The 15,892-nt window shown below is 39.9% G+C and overlaps 3 protein-coding genes across 11 annotated transcripts in view; 1 reads left to right on the forward strand and 2 right to left on the reverse strand.

Annotated features, from left to right (window-relative positions):
- The window catches only part of CERS3 (ceramide synthase 3), a 51,843-nt gene extending 49,553 nt beyond the window's left edge, over positions 1-2,290 (reverse strand). Inside the window, exon 1 of one of the 2 annotated variants that reach the window (XM_049811707.1) lies at positions 2,200-2,290. The gene's annotated coding sequence lies outside the window, so the exon portion shown is untranslated. Of the gene's footprint in view, positions 1-548; positions 631-2,199 lie in introns of those variants that run through there. The other variant, XM_049811706.1, reaches the window with a different exon arrangement.
- A 111-nt stretch (positions 2,291-2,401) lies between these two features.
- On the reverse strand, positions 2,402-15,017 carry LINS1 (lines homolog 1). 8 transcript variants are annotated; one of them, XM_049811692.1, is made up of 8 exons: positions 14,034-14,517; positions 10,550-10,727; positions 10,184-10,374; positions 10,007-10,096; positions 8,651-8,792; positions 7,800-8,390; positions 4,297-4,477; positions 2,402-3,300 (listed from the first exon to the last, which is right to left on the reverse strand). In XM_049811692.1, the coding sequence occupies exons 3-8, from the start codon at positions 10,316-10,318 to the stop codon at positions 2,409-2,411; spliced, it is 2,031 nt and encodes a 676-aa protein (XP_049667649.1). In that variant the 5' UTR covers positions 10,319-10,374; positions 10,550-10,727; positions 14,034-14,517; the 3' UTR covers positions 2,402-2,408. The 8 variants fall into 8 exon arrangements, with proteins under 8 accessions (XP_049667649.1, XP_049667644.1, XP_049667646.1 ...); XM_049811687.1 differs by lacking the exon at positions 14,034-14,517 and adding an exon at positions 14,948-15,017 and having other exon boundaries at positions 10,184-10,727; XM_049811689.1 differs by lacking the exon at positions 14,034-14,517 and adding an exon at positions 14,843-14,906 and having other exon boundaries at positions 10,184-10,727.
- Positions 15,018-15,379: 362 nt separating this feature from the next.
- ASB7 (ankyrin repeat and SOCS box containing 7) overlaps positions 15,380-15,892 on the forward strand; it is a 32,441-nt gene continuing 31,928 nt past the window's right edge. The window contains exon 1 of the mRNA XM_049811718.1: positions 15,380-15,412. The gene's annotated coding sequence lies outside the window, so the exon portion shown is untranslated. The remainder of the gene's footprint in view (positions 15,413-15,892) is intronic.

Consider the following 15,892-nt stretch of genomic DNA (forward strand, 5'->3'; position numbering starts at 1 on the left):
GCCAGTTACAAACCACGTTTACCCATTTTTACCACTAAAACGTTCTGAGAATTAAAACAATGGCTTTCTGAGAAGTGAAACATGTGGGAATGATCACTACTAATAACCAACTGGGCGCACAATCAACTTCATGCCTGTAAGAATTAAATACAGTTGGATTGCAATTGGATTTGCTGTATTCAAAAATCAAAAGTTATGGCTCCTACACTTCTTGCTAAATGCTACACACTGTTCTGAGATGTCTAAACTTTTACTTCAAAAAAGATTTTACAGTTTTTGTAATCACTGTCAAAGCAGACGACTAGCACTCAACAAAACTGAAATTATCTCTTCATTCTACCTTTCCCACACTGCTTATCTTATCAGTGTCTGAGAAGTACTGTTGTAATTTAGATACTTCCAACTAGCAAAGTATAGACTAAGAAATGCTGAACAATACTATGTTCAGTGAAAACAATGAAGTTACTCAGTTAAAATAAACTAGTCAGCAAAGGGTAGATTAAGAGTGAGGATAGTGGAAAGGATTTCACTGAAATGTAAGTACCTACCTAACTTTAAAATTGCAATATTGAGAAACTCTTGCTCAACTGCCTTGCCGAAGGCACTTCCTTTGTTTGAACCAAAAAGTTCCCAAGTTGTCTAGAGCTGCATCTTTGAACATGCCCAGAGACATTTCAGTCCTGACAGAAATGAGCAACTCAGCATCTAGAGCATAACCAAATTCAAACAGTAAAGAGAAACCAGCATTATTCTGCCCTGGACAACTCAGAGGTTAGTTTTTAACTAAAATAACTATAAGCATAAATGGAAAAGTTTCCATTCATTGACATTCTCACCCACTCCTATACACAAAAGTTCTCCGGAAGAAACCAAAGCACAACAAGCACACACACTATTCAGATCTCCTACATGCTAGTGAAGGGGATCACTCTTTCCTATATAACTGCCAAGTGATTAAAGCTGTCATCCTGAAAGAATAAGACTGAGGTTCAAACCTTCCTGTCTGAGAATTCATACCATGCAAGTCACTCTGGAGAGCACTGTAATTTCCAGCTAAATTATCCCATAAGCTTCATCTAGGTTTCTTCCCCTCCCAATAGTGTCAATTGACCAGTTCAGAGCTCAAGACTGATCTAGAAGACAGTCACAGAGATTGGGGGTCTGCCACCTGCTTCAGAGACTGTCTTAACTCAGTATGTATTTTAACACTAAGTAGCTATTTAAAAGGAAGATAGAACTTACTTGGCTCTCAATCAGAATAGAGCACTTACCTTCAAGAGATGATCCTAACAGGAAAACTGCTTCTTACGGTTCTGATGAGGTCTGAGATTTCTACAGTAGACCCTGTTGTCAGTACTTTCCCATTGCCTAAAACTTGTAAGATCATTACAAGCTGCACGTTAAGTGTACCAACATTAGGTGGCTTCCTGCTAAATGCACACACTGGTTTGGATCCTGTTCTGAAATAATTTTCTCTAGTAAGAATTCACTATCCATCTCACTGCACTGCAGACACTTATTTCTACTTATCTGTTTCTGATTTAACAAATTTATTAAGTATTTATTCTATACTTACATAAAATACATAATGGATGCAAGGAATTCTGTTGGAATTTCACTTCTGCATTACCTAAGCTTGATTTTAGATATAACGCTCCACTAAAATGTTCTATAAATAAGCAATATACGCATCAGTCTCATATATACCTTCCCTTTTAATTAAAAGGATATACCGTAAAATACTGAGAAAAACTAAATTCAATTTTCAGTGAAATGTTAACACTGCTGATTAAATCAGGCAAACAGTAAAAGCTAAAAAAAGTACATCCTAGATGTCAGTTAAGCACTTCAGCAAAGAAAAGCGTGGTACAGATTATTGTGATTGTGGCAGCACATCTGAATATCCACTTAGAGCAAAGCACTGATGGCAGAACACAGAGTATAAACACCAAAACTGTCCCCAACTAAAATATTTTATTTAGCTCAACCTCTGAGCAGTCAAGCATTGCATTAACACTGCACTGCTGTCCATAAATCACTACCAATCAGGCAATGACTTCATATATAGAACGACATTAAGTATAATTGACAATACTTTAAGTATTATATATTGTTGATATGCTTTCACATTAGTCATTTATTGTCAAATTTTGAATACCTAACAATTAATCCTTATATACCATACACTGACATACATACCATGAATAAGCTTAGGACCCTAAGGTAATGGTTCATATCACTGAATTCAATTGCAGATTTTTAAGGTGTCAACCAAAAACACGTTTATCCTGTTGCAAGTTAAATATGCTGACAGGTGCAAGAGGCATGAGCTTTAGAAGTCATTAATCTTATGGAAACATTCCCTCATGGACTAGTTAACAAAAAAGTCACCAGAACACTTCTTTGGATTATTGTGGATTCACGTTCTTACTGATCTTCTCAACCTGGCTCAGTAGCTTCAACAATGCAGATGGATTATATGGGAAAAGATTTCTTCTCTGCAACCTAGAAATAGCTTTTTGCAGTTCTTCCAAACATTTTATTGATTTGTAAAGCATTGTCCTTAGGGGAATGACATAATCCGAAGAAGCTGTACAAGTCAAACAGGATAAGGTATTAGATCCCTTTTGTTTCAGAGGCAGCACTTCACACTTGAGTGTATTCTGTTTATCATCTGTGTAGCTGCAAACAGTTTCCCTTATCCTCACCTCACCCTCATTATTTAAAGGCACCTGCTTTGTGTTTACCAAGCACTCTTTTCCATCTGATTCTAATTCAGAGTCTTCTGAGCTGTCATAATTAACAAGGCTTTGAAGAGAACCCAGCAGAGATGTACTATCAGTGCATATCAATGAGTTAGACTGGTTAGACTCAACAACTTCATTATCACCTTGCTCTGTTGTAAACACTAAGTAGCTGTGAGAAGCAGCCAAAGCTACCAGAGTCTGTGGTTCTGGTTCACAACAAGCATTTTGCAAACTCTCATCAGTCATACAGCTTTGTTTTTCTTGCTTGACAGAAGAAATTGATTGAAAAGTGCCATCCTTGGTATCAAAACCATTACAGACATCTACAAACTGATGCCAGTCTTTGCTCAGAAGCTTTAAGTACCTTACCAAGTACTCCAGAAAGCAAGTTTCTGATGAAATCAGAAAATCTAGAAGTACTGTGGAATCAAATGCGATTTTTTCTAGAAAAAATAAAAAGATACAGTGAGGATTATATGCACTTGCATGTGTAAGGAAGTTCCAGGTTTCCTCCTCTTTTTGGCTTAAGTTATCAGCAGCATCATGCAGTAACCTGAAAAGCAAGTCATAAAATGGATTAAATTCAAAGGAAGTTTACAAGGTTTTTTTTAAAAAACAGGTAGGTCCAGAAAATGGTATTCCTGCTCTGTTTCGATTTTGTCAAAAAATAAAAACCAAAAAAGAAGTTTTTACATTAGAATGAGAAAGAACAATGGCAGGTGGGGCTAGGAGACTGGACAGTGTAGGAAGTCAAAGCACTTAAAGCAGGCCTTCTTAAACAGCACTCCTCCTTAGGAAACATTCTGGAATAAACAAAGTAACTTACAATAAAGAAATTGTTATTTTAATATTTTTGTAAACCTGAACATAGATTAACGTTCAGGATGCTAAGCACATTGGAAAAGAGTGGCCTACTTGTATTTAGGTGTCTAAGAAGAATTGTGTATATCTAAGATACTACTTGCAATATCTTCACATTGAAAGCTTGAGGGAGCTTTTATAAATTAGAATATCTTGTATGGTAATTTAAACAACAATGAAGCAGTGGATGTCCAGGACAAATTAATGAAGAACACATTTCAGTTGTTAGCAATCACAGTTTTTATCAACTAGCTAGAATTAACATGGTTCAATCCTTAGGAGGGCTACTTTGCTGCAAGTCCCTGGATTTAATAAGTTTAATTATAATATCCCATTCTTGCCAAACTCTTGGTGTTGAAAGAAAACAGTCTTGCTTTTTATCTGTGTCTAACCACTATTTTAAATAGTGAAGTCAATTATTCTGAATTACAGGATATGATAAAATACTTAATAGGAGCTGTTGCACAACTCCCTCATTTCAGTCCAAAAAACACTTAATCAAATTATCAGCAAAGTTCACTGCTCTTACACCATATATTACTACATTGTCCTGAGGTTTGTTTCTTGGTTTTGTTATAAAAATATTTTTTCTTTATGCAAAAGTAATCAATGGAAATGTTATGTATATCACAATAACCTCACTAAATTACAATTCTTCGTAGCTCTGTCAAATAAAATGTACACTAACCTATCAAATTTTAAATAGATGAGTAATAAAGCTTTAGCAGCTTCCCACATATCATCATCTTGCTCTATGAAAATCAAGGAGACCCATTCACAGTGATGTACAACTGGGTGAAACTGCAGGGAAGCCTTCAGATGACTCCTCCAGAATAACAACAGCTGGGACATGGAACTCTGAAAGTCTCCTGAAAAAAAGAAGTAACCATGAATTTTGTTATACATTTTTTGTTACTAAACAACATACACTTTTTTTTTTTTAAATTAACAGTGTGTAACAGTTCATGAACACATTTATCGTTCCTTAGCTCAACTGATGTAATACAGCATCAAATTTTATAGATTAGTTCTTGCTTCTTGGTACCAAAGAAATCAAGAAATATTTTGCAAAAAAACATAAGCAGTTATCTTATCTTAAATTCAACGTAAATGGCTACTCTATTATAAACTCTAAACATACTAATGTTTAGATGCCAATGTTAACAATTAAAAGTAACCTGCAGAAAATTAATTTACTCATTAGGTACTGCACCCCCACTCCCCAACAGATAAAGCTTAATGACACAATTTATTCATCTAAACAGAATTCTTCATTTCCTCAGAGTTCAAGGAAGAATAATCAGAGGTGACCTAGAAAGGTTTGGGTACAACAGGGTGAATCCTTTCACACCTAAGCTTGCAGACTAATGAACAAGATTACACCTCCAAATATTTGCATGTATCAGGAAACCTACAAAAATGTGACTATACTCACACAGCTGGGATTTATACTTTCCTCTAGCTCCCCTATTAGGTAGCTTCATCAGTACATCACAAACCAAAGAAAGGTGAATTATAATGAAGTCAATGCCACAGATGTAGCGATCCAATATGAGCACTTTGGTGAGATTTCATCCCATATGAAATAATAATACAACTGTAATATTTTGATAAGACTGAAGCAAACCCTCCCCAGTGTGATTCACTGTAGAAATTAACTGCAGTGATCTAAAGATGATGGGAATAAATTATCATTTCTACAGTATGAAGTATACTAGTAGTATACTTGTAGTATAGCCATATTCTTTATAAAATAAATTCTGCATGGATGAGGTAGGTTTTCAAGTACATACAGGATAAAGGTACATTCATGACATGGTCTAAAAATCCTTGCTGGAAGGATTAATATAAGCAGTATTTTTCCTGCAAATCTTTATTTTTCCCCTCCCTCTAAACACTGCACTGCCATTTTAGTGCAGTAGCTTATTCGTAAAAATAACTTCGTATTCATATGACAAACTCTTTCCCTTGAGTCAAGAAACTTACCTCTTCAATACTATTACATACTATAGTATGTACCATGTACATGTACTATGTAGTATGTATTACGTAGTATGGTACTAGGTACCAGTTTTTTATGTAACAAGGCATACATTCAATGTTCAGAAAACAGAGAAAAATACAGTTACATATATCTTTACCCCAAAGGGACTCCTTAAGTAAGAACTCTAATGCTGCTGGAAGTACACTATGGCTTGAAAAGCACAGTTGCATCATTTATATAAACAATGACTACTGCTTTTGAAAAATCTCCTGCAACATGGGAATCAATTTTACTTACCACATCATTATGTGGTTTTCCTTAATATTTGACTTTAAGATTTGCTTTTCCTCTTAGCAAATAATAGGAACAGCAAATTGTCTTTGTTATTAATAGTTACTATTCGGACTGAAATTCTTCCCTATAAATCAAAGCTATCTCGAAATTACTTTCAAAATTGAAATGAATTAAAGTTAAGCCACTGTAATTCGTGTTAATAAAACAAGATAAGATCAACCAGTTTCCCGGAAGGGAAGTTAGCATGTTAAAGCATTTTGGTGTTTGTTTTAACCACTTAATGTCACTAAAATAGAAGCACCATTCCTTTCAACTTGCAATTCCTCTTGACAGTTGGATCTGTATTTGAATCTAATTAAAGAACTCATTTTTGTGTCATGAATCTGGGAAAGAAAGGAGATTTTTTTCTTTGAGAAAGAATTTTCATAGAGACAACCAAAACAGATTTAACCTACATTTCTTCTGTTCACTTGTTCTTAGACAATCTCAGTCTCCGTACATTTTTCAGACAGTGGATCATAAGTAAAATATTCTCTATAATACTTAAAAAACTCTAAGAATGCAACTGGCATCACAAATACAACATCTTCCAAAACCTGGAAAAAGTGTCAGAAGCTGTTTTACATAAATCTGTAACTTTTTGCACAGTCAGATGAATTAAAAGTTGATTTTATGCTTGCTACGTGAGGTAGAAATATAAAAAGTAAAATAGTATTTACATCTAGAACTTGTATTAAAATCCCTCAATGGATTTAAAATGCTATAAAATCTCATCCTTGTTTAAAGTAAAAATTATTTTTTACTTTTTTTGCCACATCACCAATTGGCTGACAATAAGGAACACCCATTCTCACTTGTATTTGAATAGAAACACTGCTCAGAACTGCCTTTCCATTTTTGCCGTGAAGTCTGTAATCCAGGGACAGCAAGCTGCTTTGATCTTAGGATTTGCACATCCACATTCACACAGCTTAGCATCAGAAGATGTCCATTATGTGCCTCTCAGAGCTAAAAAGGCAAGTGGGAAGATGGGATTCCAGGAGTGTGTCTCAGGCAAAAAGCCTCACCCCACCACTTCATTATAGCATAGGAGAAGACTACTTACTGGCTTCCAGCTTGACACAGCAATGCATCCTCTCCCATCAGGAACACAAGTTTTACAGCATTCCCTTGCCATCCCACTGCCTGCCTTGTGGCATAGCCCTAGCACAACAACCAGATCTGCTCTTCTGCTAATCTAATTAATCTGTTCAGTGTAACAAACATAGTCAAGTAAGCAGGTATTACATGTATGCCTCACACCTACTAATTCAAAGGACTAGACCTATAAGTCAGGGTGAAAAACACAACCACTATACTCTGCCAAGTCCCATAATTTTCCTGTCTCTTACTTCATAGCTTCATTATTTTCAACTTTTCTACCACTGCTGGTTTTGCCCCATTACATTATTTGTCTGACAGTGATGCCTAGTACCTTCAACCAAAAGATCTACCTCCACATTAGAAAACAGGAAAGCGTTACCTGCAGTTCCTTTCAGTTCCCCACCCTCAACAGAGTAGATGCTTGTGCTATAGGCCCTCCTCTTTTCCAACTGGAGAAGAGCCTGGTGTTCCCAAGCCAGCTCAACTATTTCAAATATTAACACGTGTTCTTAACAGGAAGAGTTCTCAATCCCAAATGCAGCTGTTTCAAGCCCCCCATATTGCAGGGCTAAGGATAGGATAAAATACAGCGAGACCACTAATTAGGCAGGAAACAGTGATAGCAAGTTTCCCGGGAGGGTCTTCTCTTTCTTCCCTCCCACCACCACTAATTCAGCTGAATTCTATTTACAGTCTTAACAAGCTGTGACTACAAAACCTGAAAGCTCTAAAACTCTTGCTCAGCAAACAAAACTAAAAAAGACTATTACCTCTGATTTCAGCTTCTGTAGTAGAGTTCTGAAACTTGAATTCCAGTGCTTTAAGCACAACCAGACTTAAGGCTCTGAGAACAGTTTGGTCAGTACCACCTTGAGTACCATCTCCAGGAACAGTCTCACTGCCTCCAAAGTAGCTGGCCTTTTCACTGAGCGGGATCCGATTAAGCCAAGCCAAATTCACAACCTGCAGAACAGCATTACTCAGGGCAAGCATATCCTCATATAAAGATGGGTTTTGTAAGAACAGTGATCCACTTTTAGCATCTTCTCTAGACTTGTAAAGGACACATTTTTTAAGGAGCATAATTAACTTCTTCTTGATTAAATAGTGAATTGATGAGCTAATGAGTTTCAGGATGTAAGAAACTTTCAAAAACAATACTCTCTGGCATCTGAGCGGTAGTTCTAATTCAATTCTGGAAGCCAAAAGTGCTTCAAGCAGATCTGTAAAACTGATCAAATTGTTTGCAGCTTCAGAATAAGGTGAAGTGTAGTGGTGACTGTCAAAATGATGGAACAGAATGGAATTATAAAATCCTTCAAGCACAGCATCAAGAGGAGCCAACAACTTCTTCAAAATACCTAGAGCAACAAGAAGAACATTACGGAATTGGAGTGTAACACAGCTAAATCGTCAAAGAAGCAGAAAACAGATGATTGTGACTATTCTCAGTTTTTAAGCGTGTTTAAACCACTACATTTTTAAGAGTACTTTGTCACCCTCTCTATAACGAAGAAAATAGGTGTTCTTTAGACAAGCTGCTCCAGATGAGATTAAAAGGAACATTCCTCCCCCTAGCGGGCACTCATGTATCAAGAACTTCATAAAATTGCTACAGTACCTGCTTTGGTTAAAACTTCATCTTTCAGCATGTCCTTGATAATAGTTGTAAGAGTCCACAGACATTCTGCTACCTGGGTATTCACAGGGAATCCTGAAAGAGTCTTCAAACTAAAGGTGAGCCAGGTGACATTTAATGCATTCTAAGAAAATTTGTTCAAAAAACAATCATGTATGCTTTACAATTGCTATGCACATTAAATCATAATACAATGATTGAAAATTGTACATTAAAAAGATTCAAATGTAGGCATAGACAAAACACAGGTAGAAACTATATATCTGTCCAGTGCCTTTTAAGTATATAGTATTTACAAACATGAAGTCACATGTGCCTGCAATAGAAATGACCTGTATTTTCCAGAAAGGGAAAACCAAACCTCCTAATGTTATGTGACCTACCCAAAAGCAGATAATACTGTAGACAGACTATATCTGAATTCATAATTCCCAGACAACTTTGCAAGAAACATTACAAATATATTTCTGAGAAAAATCTAGTTCAGAGATGCTACTATGGAGGCTACAATATATATTCACCAAATATATAGCAAATAAAAAAAAACACCCTCAAGTAACTAGAATATTCAGACAAGAAAATACAGAACAGCATTTGATTAACTTTCAATAGGTTATTACCTATTTTTATCTATTGTATCACCTAACAGATATCAAGTAACTGTAAAAATATTGATAGTCTAGATTATTGGTTTTTTGAAATACATGTATTGCAACCTTAAAGACAATATTTCTTGCCATCTAGACACATTTTGCCTTAAAATAGTTTCATAGAATTCCAGATTTTTACATATAAAGACATTCTACCTTGCATTACAAACTTCTGCTACACATCTGATCTCCTTTCTTTCTATACTCCATGCCCCTCCTAACACACTTGAAACACTCCTGTGGAATAGTTATTACATATCCATCACTTACAACCCAAAGCCCCTTAAGACACACTTTATGGGAGAACTATCACACAGTATTATCTTGTATAACCTTAATGTTGTTCCTGATACTGGAGCCAAGCATACTTCAGCAAAACTGTGTGGCGTTTTGTGGGGACTAACAAGAGTCTGTATGCTGAACATCAGCAGACTGCAGATGTGCCTTGCAGAAAGCTAGAGTAGACACACAGGCAACAGATAGAGGAAAGGAGCATGTTGCTCTGTGGGTCTACTTACAAAAGGAGCCTCTTTATGACCACTGTAAAATCTAAAAGTACTTCTACAGTGACTGCTTTTGTGCCACAGAAACACTACAAAATCTTTGCTCTAGAGTTAAGTGGAACAACTTGAAGGCACATATTCACTAAGTAATTTTTTTAAGCTGTGAAAAGTTATGCCATACTCACCTCTTCCTTCAGCTGGAAATACACAAGAGATGCTAAACTTTTTGAAGCCATGTGAGATAACAGCTGATCGTAACTACCAAGCAGACAAATCTGCAGACATGTAGAAAGAAAATATATCTAAGGTATGTTCTCCTCCCCCCCTTCACAAAAATCTTTCAGAAGTTTATAAAAGCTTACCAATTTTGAGTCAATTTTTGCCTCCTTCAGAAGAAGGACAAAGATCTCACAGTACTTCTGTCTTGTATTGAATTCAATTTCCTGGGACTCTGCTTTAGCAACCATCATCTTGATCAAGGTTAACTGAAGAAGCATCACTTCTCGCGGACAGAATGAGGAGTTCACGTTTGCAAAGCTATTTGATGTATCATCTGTTGTAGGGACAACCACATTCGACATATCAGCGTCCTGATGGCTCGTAATACCACCATTAGTAGATGGCAGATGCATCCGATTACATGATTCATCTCTTCCTGGTGACTGCTCAACACACAGATTAAGTAAAGAGGTATAATGATGGCTTTCCTTTGCTAGCGGAATGCCTACCAGTACGTCCTTATACATCTGCTGCAGAAGAGAGATCTTCATTATGAGAATACTCAATATTCCAGAAAATGCCGTATGTCTTCACTGATGATTCATGGTCACCGCAAATCAGCTTTGAAGTTATTTTTATCCAGTAAGAGAAAGAGAAGCGCTATTAGGCATTTCTCTTCTATGTTACCTAGAAATAAATATTTTGCTATTACTGAACTTAACAAATAACTAGAAAGATACATAAGAACACACGTTTTTAGAGTTAATACTACCATTATTAAACTTATTTTGTAAATACAAATTCACTGTTTAAAAACAGTAAGAGTGATAGTTGCACAAAACCATCCCAGTGAGACATTAAAATGATACAAGATTTACCATGCCATGAAGAAGTTTACTGTTCCAGTATTATACTACTGACAACAATATTAATTTGCTGGAACTATCAAAACCAAAGATGACTATTACTAGGGACTATTTCTGAAAGCTATGGGAACTTGGATCAAATCTTTCTCTACATTGCTAAAACTACTAAAATCTCATTTCTTTTGTGACAGATTCCTCCAAAACCAGGCACAAAGTTTCAACTGCAAATTTTCATCTGAACTGGCAATGTTCATTGCTCCACTAAGGCTGGATATGGCAACACTTCTCAAAAAAAATAGAAAGCAAAGGACAAGTCTTGTCTTCCGCTGCACATAGGCTCAAGGTGAGTAGCGTGAACATACAGGAGGAGAGAACTGGGCTCTTAATTTTGTAAGGAGGACCAAAGAATTCCCACATCTACATGTGCAGAACTCATTCTGATTACCTACATCTTGAAACCCAAAACAGGTTTTCAGATAATGCAAAGGACCAACAATGCCACAGAGCTGGTCAAAGGCCCAGAGACCGAGAAGTTTAAAATTACAAAATACTTAAAAAACAAAGTGTAAAACTTATTAAAAGCCAATAAAAATACCTAACCATATTTAGGAAAGGAATAAAAAAAATATCTTTATCACCATGTCAATGGAACATATCTTTCCATTACAACACTGGAACATTCATTATAGCTTAAAAAGAAGAACTATTAAGAATTCAAATATCTCTTTAAAGCGTGAGCACCTAAGCACCCACAATTTTCTAACCGTTATTGTAAAAGTCTAGACAGATATGGTATCACCCCAGAAAACAAAAGGATATACTTAAGAACATTACGGTTTCTTTTTCACCTGTATTAAGAGTGATGCTAGTCTATAATATTTATCTTTTTAGGACAGTTTTAACATGTTCTCTAACCAGAACTCTTTTCAATAAAAAAAAACAAACTCATTATCTTTACATACTGTGAACTTAGGAGTGCGACTTAGGTTGTTTACAGGAATTTTCTTTTTGCATGCTTTTTGGATCCCCATCTTTAAGTCTGGCATAATCAACTAGGTAGACTTCCACGTAGATTCCTGAAGCCATCTGTCTGTAGTTGGCTTTTATTTAAATGTTACATTTCCCCTTTCTTACCAATGGAAGAAAAGAGCTCAGTTTTCCAACTGGTAAGAAATTCTAAGGATCTTCCCATCCATGTATCAATTATACCTGCACTTATCATGACACCAAATACTTGAAATTATTATTGCTTTTTAGCAGAATAATAGAAAACAATGGAACTATAAAATTCAGTATGTGAGGCATTTTTGGTTTAGTTTATAATCTTCACAAGTTTTTAAAACAGTCAAACATTGAGAATTACACCTTCATTTTTAACTGCAACTGAAGTATACATTGACAAAATGGCTTCCCAAAGGTACAAAGGATTAGAGGTAGACCAAGATATGCTACCCAGACTCCTCACTTCTTCCACCATCCAGCAGTATTTCCTTCAGAAGCGAATCTAAAATTAGAGAATAAGAAGTTGCTTGCAGGGAGTGATCTATAATTCACTTTGGTGTGGTATTTTTAAAGACACATTCAGCAATGGCTGACCTGACAACTCCAAAATGTTATAGTATGTTCCTCACCTAACCCTCACCTGACAAAGCTAAGAACCCTTCCCCCTTCCTTTCCCATATTCCACATTTTAGATGTTAAGAATAAATCTGATATTTCAGACAATAAATTCTTTCTTCGTTTACAGACTCTATTTGGAATTCTACTTGAGGTGGAAATTTATGACCTGAAACCTTGTAAAATTTCTTCAGAAATCACTCTGAATATTTTATATAGCTATTGCTCCTATCTTTTTTATTTCTTCCTAAATGAATACCTAATAAAGTAAAATTATCTCAACACATTTACTTCCATGTTCAAGATCAACCTGAATTATTGTCCTACGTGGTAAATGAACAGACCCCTCCTGCACAAATTCATAAGATACAGCAAGGTTGTTAAGGCAGAAGAGATTTAGAACTCCTCTAGGACATGCACTGTGAGATTTTACCTTCACCACATGATACTGGTTGTGCTTTCCCTGATTCTACCATAATACATTTATACTACACCATTAATTTGCAGAACACTTTCCAAAAACATCTATAAGATACGTCTCACTCACACATGACAACAGTTCATGAACAGAAGTCATTAAAGGAAATTAAATGCAAGGGGGCTCATTTTGAAGAAATTTACTTCAAAGAGGGGGAGAATGTCAGACAACGACTAAATTTACTTCAGTCATGGTAAGAGAGCAGTGAAAAGCTTAAAGGTGAAAAGTAAAGAAAAGCAATCATATTCATACACAAGAAGTGACAGACTCCAAACCTTACTTGTATTATTTATTTGAGTTATTCATGACAGCATCTAGAAACCAATTAAGGTAATGCCTCACAGTGCCAGACTCCTGCATAAACAATACAAAACAGTTCTAAAAGCCTTATATATAGACTGATCAGGCAAAAGACAGAAAGGAAAACTATACAGAAAAAAAACCAAATAAATATTTTGTTACATGTTATTTTCATGACTACTTTAGTTAGTCTTTAAAATCAGAACCAAAGTCATGCAGCGCTGCAAATGAACTGAGAGAAAAAACTTGATGGAAAAGGAAACAAAGAACTGGAGATGAAAACTCAGAAGGCAGCTGAAGCCTGTAAGGTTTAAGGACCATCATAAACCAAGCAAGTGAAGCTTAAGTGGTTGCAAATGCCTTCAGAATATCCTAAATCAGAGTTATAAAATATGTATATTTCTATAAGGTGTGATATATAATTCAGCACAAAGTCATAGAAAGCATTGATTTGACTGGACTAACATTGTTGGTATCACATTTTACTTTTTTTTTTTTTACTAACACAAATGGCTTACGATGACACACAATTGCTCAGAGATATTAGTGAAGAGGCATGATTACAGAAAGCTATTGTCAAGTCCCTATAATAGTCTTTCCCTGTTACATATACACTATTAAATATTAACTGCACGAGTAGAAATTGGGAGAAAAAAACCCAACTATCCAAAACACCCTATTTTCATTAAAAAATTAAATCAGATGAAGCAAAATAAAACCACAGTCCCTGACCTTTGGGTATGACTCTGTAGGCTCCAGATCTCCTTACAATGGAGTGGCTGAATCATTTAAGAAATAAAATGTACTTTGGACTACTTGTACCTGCAATGACTTTGTAGGCTCATCTCTCAATAAAGAATATGCTTCCGCCCAGTGCTGAAATACTGTAAGCGTCTCTAAAATAATGTAATTTCCTCCCAGAGGCTGCAAATAACCTCTGCTGCGAGCTGTCCAATCCCTGACTGTTAACTTTGATACCTAAGCACGCCAGATGCTTTATCTGCTCTTCGGCAAGCATCTTTAGCCACCAGAGACAAGACTAGACGGACCCGATCCGACCTCACTGGCCACTTATGGTACCTCTCACACTGGCCTTTCAGAAGTGCAAGCACTGGGTTGCTGGCAGGAAGACCCGCGACACTCCGCCCTGACAGGGAACGGAGGTGACAGGAGGACGTGTGTAATCACTGCCCCCAAACCAGCGGGCGCGCCCCCCCCCCCGCCCCCCGGCCTGCAGGCCCTCTTCCCCCCCACTCTCCTCCAGAAGGCCCCGTCAGCTTCCACAATCCCCTCCCGCCGGCCTAAGGGCCGGCCGAGGCCTTCTGCGTCCCCGTTCCCCTCAGCGCTGCCTCCAGCCCCCTCCCGCCCCTCAACCGGCGCGGCTCCGCGCTCCTTCACCCACCCAGGCCAGGCCCAGCCCGGGCCCCCTCAGCCCGCCCGCCGCCGCCGCCGCCGCCGCCTCCTCGCGCCCCCCGCCGCCAAGACCCCGCCCCTTCCCCCCCGCCGCGCGAGACGGCCCCCTCCAGGCCCCGCCCCCAAACCTGGAAGCCCGCGGCCCCGCTTAGTCACCCCGAGCCGTCGCGCAAACAGGCCGTCCCCGTCCCCCGCCGCTAGGCAACCGCTGCTAGGCAACCGCTGCCACTCACCCGCCTTCAAGAGACAGGGCGCCGTAAGGCCCAACTCTCCTCCGTCCGAACGCCGGAACCGCCACCGCCACAGCCGCCCCCTCTCCCCTCCCCTCCCCTGTCGCAAAACCCTCCCCCTCCCCCGCGCCTTACGGCAAGGGGGACGAGCCATGGGCGGAGCCGCCGTCAGCCCGGCGCCCAATCAGACATAGCGGCGGCTCGCAATTGGGGGCGGTCCCAGCGCGGCGCCAGCGGATTGGCGGCGGCGGAGGTCAATCCCTGCCCGCTGACCCCGGAGCGAGCCGAGGGGGGCGGCTCGGTGCAAAGTGTCCCCACACGGCTCAGCCCCCTCCCGCGGCCGGCCCCGCCGCTCCCCCCGCCCCGCCGCCGCCGCCAGTGCGGGGGGCGGCTGCGCAAGGGCGCGCGCCGGCCCCCCCTCCCCCCCCCCCCCGGCACCCCCACCCCTCCCCCGCTGCCGGCAGACAGGTAACGGCCGCGGGTGGCGGAGCCCCGTCTGCCCCCAGACTCCCTCATGCGGGGGGAGGAGGAGGAGGAGGAGGAAGAGAAGGAGGGGGGAGGGGGGAGGGGGGGGGGCGGGGGGCCGCGACCCCATGGCCCGCCGCGGGGCCTTCCCCTCGCCGCTGACCGGGCAGCCCCTCCGGCCGGGCTCGCCGCCGGCCTGCTCCGCCCCGCTCCCCCCTCAGCGGGCTGTGAGGGGGGTCCCCGCCCCTTCCCCGCCGCCGCCGTTCGATCCCCCCTCGGGAGCGGGTGCCGAGCCCCCCGCCGCCTCTGCCCTCCCCGGCCGCGGGGGGTAGGCAGGCAGGCTCTGGGCTACCCCGCCCGGCGCCGGGCCCGCCGCCGCCGTGCTCCTGGGTCTGCCTGCGGAAGGAGGGGGGGGTGTCCCCGGGGCGGTGAGGGCGGAGGGGAGCCGCGGGCCCCTCCGGAGTGCGTCCCCCGCTTCCGCAG

This window comes from Accipiter gentilis, chromosome 10 (assembly GCF_929443795.1).
Source record: "Accipiter gentilis chromosome 10, bAccGen1.1, whole genome shotgun sequence".
NCBI lineage: Eukaryota > Metazoa > Chordata > Aves > Accipitriformes > Accipitridae > Astur > Astur gentilis.

Coding starts and splice junctions, on each gene's coding strand:
- LINS1 (XM_049811687.1), bottom strand. CDS start 10,591: ATGAAGATCTCTCTTCTGCAGCAGATGTATAAGGACGTACTGGTAGGC. Junction 8,391..8,650: donor TGAAGTTTTAACCAAAGCAG/GTACTGTAGCAA, acceptor TTGTTGCTCTAG/GTATTTTGAAGAAGTTGTTG. Junction 3,301..4,296: donor ATCTATTTAAAATTTGATAG/GTTAGTGTACAT, acceptor CTTGCTTTTCAG/GTTACTGCATGATGCTGCTG.